Raw genomic sequence first — 8,389 nt, 5'->3', positions numbered from 1 at the left:
CCCTCCCCCCTCCCCCTCAGTCTCTCCCCCCTCCCCCTCCCCCTCAGTCCCTCCCCCCTCCCTCTCAGTCCCTCCCCCCTCCCTCTCAGTCTCTCCCCCCTCCCTCTCAGTCTCTCCCCCCTCCCTCTCAGTCTCTCCCCCCTCCCCCTCAGTCTCTCCCCCCTCCCTCTCAGTCCCTCCCCCCTCCCTCTCAGTCCCTCCCCCCTCCCCCTCAGTCCCTCCCCCCTCCCCCTCAGTCCCTCCCCCCTCCCCCTCAGTCTCTCCCCCCTCCCCCTCAGTCTCTCCCCTCTCCCCCAGGGTCTCCCCCCTCCCCCCTCAGTCCCTCCCCCCTCCCCCTCAGTCCCTCCCCCCCTCCCAGCCTGGTCTAGGTGTAACAGTGAGGGAGTAGCTGAGTGGTTGTAGCACCACCCCTAGGCGCCCCTGCAGGTCGGGTAGGGAGACCCCAGGGGCGGGGCTGAAGCTGAACCTCTGCAGCAGACCACTCACGAACAGGAACAGCTCCAGCCTGGCCAGTGATTCTCCCACACAGACCCGAGGCCCCGCCCCAAATGGCATGAAACAGGAAGGAGTGAAGCGCTGGCCCTCGTCATCTAGGAAACGCTCTGGGGAGGGAGGAGGGAGGGGGGTGTTATTTTCAACGGTGTGTGTGTGTGTGTGTGTGTGTGTGTGTGTGTGTGTGTGTGTGTGTGTGTGTGAGAGCGTGTGTGTGACGATCTATCTCACCTGGCCTGAACTCCTCTGGTTGGTCCCAGTGTTCAGGGTCGTGGTGTATGGCCCACATGTTCACCAGTACACGGCTTCCCTTACAGATGGAATGACCGCCGATACTGGGGAGGACAGAGAGAGAGGCCGTGTCCAAATACCTGGACTTGCGATCTAAATAGTAGGCATTATGGCTATGCAAAAATAGTTTTATAGTATGTGAAAGTTTGAAAATGTAGTATGCTTTTAATAATAATAATAATATGCCATTTAGCAGACGCTTTTATCCAAAGCGACTTACAGTCATGCGTGCATACATTTTTTTGTGTATGGGTGGTCCCGAAAATCGAACCCACTACCTTGGCGTTACAAGCGCCGTGCTCTACCAGCTGAGCTACAGAGGACCACTAACACACCTGACCTACCTCACCTGTTATAGTCCTCATCCCGCACACCGCCCTGACTCACAGCAGGAAACTAACACACCTGACCTACCTCACCTGTTTTACATGCAACGAAGTCATATTCTAATAGGCTTTTCATCATTTAGGAAGACAATCGTGTGTTAGTTTCCTGCTGTGAGTCAGGGCGGTGTGAGGGATGAGGACTATAACAGGTGAGGTTGGTCAGTCAGGTGTGTTAGTTACCTGCTGTGAGTCAGGGCAGTGTGAGGGATGAGGACTATAACAGGTGAGGTAGGTCAGGTGTGTTAGTTACCTGCTGTGAGTCAGGGCAGTGTGAGGGATGAGGACTATAACAGGTGAGGTAGGTCAGGTGTGTTAGTTATCTGCTGTGAGTCAGGGCAGTGTGAGGGATGAGGACTATAACAGGTGAGGTAGGTCAGGTGTGTTAGTTTCCTGCCGTGAGTCAGGGCGGTGTGAGGGATGAGGACTATAACAGGTGAGGTAGGTCAGGTGTGTTAGTTACCTGCTGTGAGTCAGGGCGGTGTGAGGGATGAGGACTATAACAGGTGAGGTAGGTCAGGTGTGTTAGTTACCTGCTGTGAGTCAGGGCGGTGTGAGGGATGAGGACTATAACAGGTGAGGTAGGTCAGTCAGGTGTGTTAGTTACCTGCTGTGAGTCAGGGCGGTGTGAGGGATGAGGACTATAACAGGTGAAGTAGATCAGTCAGGTGTGTTAGTTACCTGCTGTGAGTCAGGGCGGTGTGAGGGATGAGGGCTATAACAGGTGAAGTAGATCAGTCAGGTGTGTTAGTTACCTGCTGTGAGTCAGGCGGTGTGAGGGATGAGGACTATAACAGGTAAGGTAGGTCAGGTGTGTTAGTTTCCTGCTGTGAGTCAGGGCGGTGTGCGGGATGAGGACTATAACAGGTGAGGTAGGTCAGGTGTGTTAGTTACCTGCTGTGAGTCAGGGCGGTGTGAGGGATGAGGACTATAACAGGTGAGGTTGGTCAGGTGTGTTAGTTTCCTGCTGTGAGTCAGGGCGGTGTGAGGGATGAGGACTATAACAGGTGAGGTTGGTCAGTCAGGTGTGTTAGTTTCCTGCTGTGAGTCAGGGCGGTGTGAGGGATGAGGACTATAACAGGTGAGGTAGGTCAGGTGTGTTAGTTACCTGCTGTGAGTCAGGGCGGTGTGAGGGATGAGGACTATAACAGGTGAGGTAGGTCAGTCAGGTGTGTTAGTTTCCTGCTGTGAGTCAGGGCGGTGTGCGGGATGAGGACTATAACAGGTGAGGTAGGTCAGGTGTGTTAGTTACCTGCTGTGAGTCAGGGCAGTGTGAGGGATGAGGACTATAACAGGTGAGGTAGGTCAGTCAGGTGTGTTAGTTACCTGCTGTGAGTCAGGGCGGTGTGAGGGATGAGGACTATAACAGGTGAGGTAGGTCAGGTGTGTTAGTTTCCTGCTGTGAGTCAGGGCGGTGTGAGGGATGAGGACTATAACAGGTGAAGTAGATCAGTCAGGTGTGTTAGTTACCTGCTGTGAGTCAGGGCGGTGTGAGGGATGAGGACTATAACAGGTGAGGTAGGTCAGTCAGGTGTGTTAGTTACCTGCTGTGAGTCAGGGCGGTGTGAGGGATGAGGACTATAACAGGTGAGGTAGGTCAGTCAGGTGTGTTAGTTACCTGCTGTGAGTCAGGGCGGTGTGAGGGATGAGGACTATAACAGGTGAGGTAGGTCAGGTGTGTTAGTTATCTGCTGTGAGTCAGGGCGGTGTGAGGGATGAGGACTATAACAGGTGAGGTAGGTCAGGTGTGTTAGTTACCTGCTGTGAGTCAGGGCGGTGTGAGGGATGAGGACTATAACAGGTGAGGTAGGTCAGGTGTGTTAGTTACCTGCTGTGAGTCAGGGCAGTGTGAGGGATGAGGACTATAACAGGTGAGGTAGGTCAGTCAGGTGTGTTAGTTACCTGCTGTGAGTCAGGGCGGTGTGAGGGATGAGGACTATAACAGGTGAGGTAGGTCAGGTGTGTTAGTTTCCTGCTGTGAGTCAGGGCGGTGTGAGGGATGAGGACTATAACAGGTGAAGTAGATCAGTCAGGTGTGTTAGTTACCTGCTGTGAGTCAGGGCGGTGTGAGGGATGAGGACTATAACAGGTGAGGTAGGTCAGTCAGGTGTGTTAGTTACCTGCTGTGAGTCAGGGCGGTGTGAGGGATGAGGACTATAACAGGTGAGGTAGGTCAGTCAGGTGTGTTAGTTACCTGCTGTGAGTCAGGGCGGTGTGAGGGATGAGGACTATAACAGGTGAGGTAGGTCAGGTGTGTTAGTTATCTGCTGTGAGTCAGGGCGGTGTGAGGGATGAGGACTATAACAGGTGAGGTAGGTCAGGTGTGTTAGTTACCTGCTGTGAGTCAGGGCGGTGTGAGGGATGAGGACTATAACAGGTGAGGTAGGTCAGGTGTGTTAGTTTCCTGCTTTGAGTCAGGGCGGTGTGAGGGATGAGGAATATAACAGGCGAGGTAGGTCAGGTGTGTTAGTTTCCTGCTGTGAGTCAGGGCGGTGTGCGGGATGAGGACTATAACAGGTGAGGTAGGTCAGGTGTGTTAGTTACCTGCTGTGAGTCAGGGCGGTGTGAGGGATGAGGACTATAACAGGTGAGGTAGGTCAGGTGTGTTAGTTTCCTGCCGTGAGTCAGGGCGGTGTGAGGGATGAGGACTATAACAGGTGAGGTAGGTCAGGTGTGTTAGTTTCCTGCTGTGAGTCAGGGCGGTGTGCGGGATGAGGACTAAAACAGGTGAGGTAGGTCAGGTGTGTTAGTTACCTGCTGTGAGTCAGGGCGGTGTGAGGGATGAGGACTATAACAGGTGAGGTAGGTCAGTCAGGTGTGCTAGTTACCTGCTGTGAGTCAGGGCGGTGTGAGGGATGAGGACTATAACAGGTGAGATAGGTCAGGTGTGTTAGTTTCCTGCTGTGAGTCAGGGCGGTGTGCGGGATGAGGACTATAACAGGTGAGGTAGGTCAGGTGTGTTAGTTACCTGCTGTGAGTCAGGGCGGTGTGAGGGATGAGGACTATAACAGGTGAGATAGGTCAGGTGTGTTAGTTTCCTGCTGTGAGTCAGGGCGGTGTGAGGGATGAGGACTATAACAGGTGAGGTAGGTCAGGTGTGTTAGTTTCCTGCTGTGAGTCAGGGCGGTGTGCGGGATGAGGACAATAACAGGTGAGGTAGGTCAGGTGTGTTAGTTACCTGCTGTTAGTCAGGGCGGTGTGAGGGATGAGGACTATAACAGGTGAGGTGGGTCAGTCAGGTGTGTTAGTTACCTGCTGTGAGTCAGGGCGGTGTGCGGGATGAGGACTATAACAGGTGAGGTAGGTCAGGTGTGTTAGTTTCCTGCTGTTAGTCAGGGCGGTGTGAGGGATGAGGACTATAACAGGTGAGGTAGGTCAGTCAGGTGTGTTAGTTACCTGCTGTGAGTCAGGGCGGTGTGAGGGATGAGGACTATAACAGGTGAGGTAGGTCAGGTGTGTTAGTTTCCTGCTGTGAGACAGGGCGGTGTGAGGGATGAGGACTATAACAGGTGAGGTAGGTCAGGTGTGTTAGTTACCTGCTGTGAGTCAGGGCGGTGTGAGGGATGAGGACTATAACAGGTGAGGTAGGTCAGGTGTGTTAGTTTCCTGCTTTGAGTCAGGGCGGTGTGAGGGATGAGGAATATAACAGGCGAGGTAGGTCAGGTGTGTTAGTTTCCTGCTGTGAGTCAGGGCGGTGTGAGGGATGAGGACTATAACAGGTGAGGTAGGTCAGGTGTGTTAGTTTCCTGCTGTGAGTCAAGGCGGTGTGGGGGATGAGGACTATAACAGGTGAGGTACGTCAGGTGTGTTAGTTACCTGCTGTGAGTCAGGGCGGTGTGAGGGATGAGGACTATAACAGGTGAGATAGGTCAGGTGTGTTAGTTTCCTGCTGTGAGTCAGGGCGGTGTGAGGGATGAGGACTATAACAGGTGAGGTAGGTCAGGTGTGTTAGTTACCTGCTGTGAGTCAGGGCGGTGTGAGGGATGAGGACTATAACAGGTGAGGTAGGTCAGGTGTGTTAGTTTCCTGCTGTGAGTCAGGGCGGTGTGAGGAATGAGGACTATAACAGGTGAGGTAGGTCAGGTGTGTTAGTTACCTGCTGTGAGTCAGGGCGGTGTGAGGGATGAGGACTATAACAGGTGAGGTAGGTCAGGTGTGTTAGTTTCCTGCCGTGAGTCAGGGCGGTGTGAGGGATGAGGACTATAACAGGTGAGGTAGGTCAGGTGTGTTAGTTTCCTGCTGTGAGTCAGGGCGGTGTGCGGGATGAGGACTAAAACAGGTGAGGTAGGTCAGGTGTGTTAGTTACCTGCTGTGAGTCAGGGCGGTGTGAGGGATGAGGACTATAACAGGTGAGGTAGGTCAGGTGTGTTAGTTTCCTGCTGTGAGTCAGGGCGGTGTGCGGGATGAGGACTATAACAGGTGAGGTAGGTCAGGTGTGTTAGTTACCTGCTGTGAGTCAGGGCGGTGTGAGGGATGAGGACTATAACAGGTGAGATAGGTCAGGTGTGTTAGTTTCCTGCTGTGAGTCAGGGCGGTGTGAGGGATGAGGACTATAACAGGTAAGGTAGGTCAGGTGTGTTAGTTTCCTGCTGTGAGTCAGGGCGGTGTGAGGGATGAGGACTATAACAGGTGAGGTAGGTCAGGTGTGTTAGTTACCTGCTGTGAGTCAGGGCGGTGTGAGGGATGAGGACTATAACAGGTGAGGTAGGTCAATCAGGTGTGTTAGTTACCTGCTGTGAGTCAGGGTGGTGTGAGGGATGAGGACTATAACAGGTGAGATAGGTCAGGTGTGTTAGTTTCCTGCTGTGAGTCAGGGCGGTGTGCGGGATGAGGACTATAACAGGTGAGGTAGGTCAGGTGTGTTAGTTACCTGCTGTGAGTCAGGGCGGTGTGAGGGATGAGGACTATAACAGGTGAGGTAGGTCAGGTGTGTTAGTTTCCTGCTGTGAGTCAGGGCGGTGTGCGGGATGAGGACTATAACAGGTGAGGTAGGTCAGGTGTGTTAGTTACCTGCTGTGAGTCAGGGCGGTGTGCGGGATGAGGACTATAACAGGTGAAGTAGATCAGTCAGGTGTGTTAGTTACCTGCTGTGAGTCAGGGCGGTGTGAGGGATGAGGACTATAACAGGTGAGGTAGGTCAGGTGTGTTAGTTACCTGCTGTGAGTCAGGGCGGTGTGCGGGATGAGGACTATAACAGGTGAAGTAGATCAGTCAGGTGTGTTAGTTACCTGCTGTGAGTCAGGGCGGTGTGAGGGATGAGGACTATAACAGGTGAGGTAGGTCAGGTGTGTTAGTTACCTGCTGTGAGTCAGGGCGGTGTGAGGGATGAGGACTATAACAGGTGAAGTAGATCAGTCAGGTGTGTTAGTTACCTGCTGTGAGTCAGGGCGGTGTGAGGGATGAGGACTATAACAGGTGAGGTAGGTCAGGTGTGTTAGTTACCTGCTGTGAGTCAGGGCGGTGTGAGGGATGAGGACTATAACAGGTGAGGTAGGTCAGTCAGGTGTGTTAGTTACCTGCTGTGAGTCAGGGCAGTGTGAGGGATGAGGACTATAACAGCTGAGGTAGGTCAGGTGTGTTAGTTTCCTGCCGTGAGTCAGGGCTGTGTGAGGGATGAGGACTATAACAGGTGAGGTAGGTCAGGTGTGTTAGTTACCTGCTGTGAGTCAGGGCGGTGTGAGGGATGAGGACTATAACAGGTGAGGTAGGTCAGGTGTGTTAGTTTCCTGCCGTGAGTCAGGGCGGTGTGAGGGATGAGGACTATAACAGGTGAGGTAGGTCAGGTGTGTTAGTTTCCTGCTGTGAGTCAGGGCGGTGTGCGGGATGAGGACTATAACAGGTGAGGTAGGTCAGGTGTGTTAGTTACCTGCTGTGAGTCAGGGCGGTGTGAGGGATGAGGACTATAACAGGTGAGGTAGGTCAGGTGTGTTAGTTTCCTGCTGTGAGTCAGGGTGGTGTGAGGGATGAGGACTATAACAGGTGAGGTAGGTCAGGTGTGTTTGTTTCCTGCTGTGAGTCAGGGCGGTGTGCGGGATGAGGACTATAACAGGTGAGGTAGGTCAGGTGTGTTAGTTACCTGCTGTGAGTCAGGGCTGTGTGAGGGATGAGGACTATAACAGGTGAGGTAGGTCAGGTGTGTTAGGTACCTGCTGTGAGTCAGGGCTGTGTGAGGGATGAGGACTATAACAGGTGAGATAGGTCAGGTGTGTTAGTTACCTGCTGTGAGTCAGGGCGGTGTGAGGGATGAGGACTATAACAGGTGAGGTAGGTCAGGTGTGTTAGTTTCCTGCTGTGAGTCAGGGCGGTGTGAGGGATGAGGACTATAACAGGTGAGGTAGGTCAGGTGTGTTAGTTTCCTGCTGTGAGTCAGGGCGGTGTGAGGGATGAGGACTATAACAGGTGAGGTAGGTCAGGTGTGTTAGTTACCTGCTGTGAGTCAGGGCGGTGTGAGGGATGAGGACTATAACAGGTGAGGTAGGTCAGGTGTGTTCGTTTCCTGCTGTGAGTCAGGGCGGTTTGAGGCATGAGGACTATAACAGGTGAGATAGGTCAGGTGTGTTCGTTTCCTGCTGTGAGTCAGGGCGGTGTGCGGGATGAGGACTATAACAGGTGAGGTAGGTCAGGTGTGTTAGTTACCTGCTGTGAGTCAGGGCGGTGTGAGGGATGAGGACTATAACAGGTGAGATAGGTCAGGTGTGTTAGTTACCTGCTGTGAGTCAGGGCGGTGTGAGGGATGAGGACTATAACAGGTGAGGTAGGTCAGGTGTGTTAGTTACCTGCTGTGAGTCAGGGCGGTGTGAGGGATGAGGGCTATAACAGGTGAGGTAGGTCAGTCAGATGTGTTAGTTACCTGCTGTGAGTCAGGGCGGTGTGAGGGATGAGGACTATAACAGGTGAGGTAGGTCAGGTGTGTTAGTTTCCTGCTGTGAGTCAGGGCGGTGTGAGGGATGAGGACTATAACAGGTGAGGTAGGTCAGGTGTGTTAGTTACCTGCTGTGAGTCAGGGCGGTGTGAGGGATGAGGACTATAACAGGTGAGATAGGTCAGGTGTGTTAGTTTCCTGCTGTGAGTCAGGGCGGTGTGAGGGATGAGGACTATAACAGGTGAGGTCAGTCAGGTGTGTTAGTTACCTGCTGTGAGTCAGGGCGGTGTGAGGGATGAGGACTATAACAGGTGAGGTAGGTCAGGTGTGTTAGTTACCTGCTGTGAGTCAGGGTGGTGTG

General features: G+C 53.2%; 1 protein-coding gene across 1 annotated transcript in view; it reads right to left on the bottom strand.

Annotated features, from left to right (window-relative positions):
• Positions 1-336: 336 nt before the first annotated feature.
• Positions 337-8,389, bottom strand: part of cyp17a2 (cytochrome P450, family 17, subfamily A, polypeptide 2) — a gene marked incomplete at both ends in the record, with an annotated part of 33,306 nt that continues 25,253 nt past the window's right edge. The window contains 2 exons of the mRNA XM_084190499.1: positions 337-602; positions 724-827. Coding sequence (XP_084046625.1) covers positions 337-602; positions 724-827 — 370 coding nt within the window. The remainder of the gene's footprint in view (positions 603-723; positions 828-8,389) is intronic.

The sequence above is a fragment of the Coregonus lavaretus genome (genome assembly GCF_964263955.1).
Source record: "Coregonus lavaretus genome assembly, contig: HAP1_SCAFFOLD_328, whole genome shotgun sequence".
NCBI classification, from domain to species: Eukaryota; Metazoa; Chordata; class Actinopteri; order Salmoniformes; family Salmonidae; genus Coregonus; species Coregonus lavaretus.
This window is presented reverse-complemented; position numbering and strand designations above follow the sequence as displayed.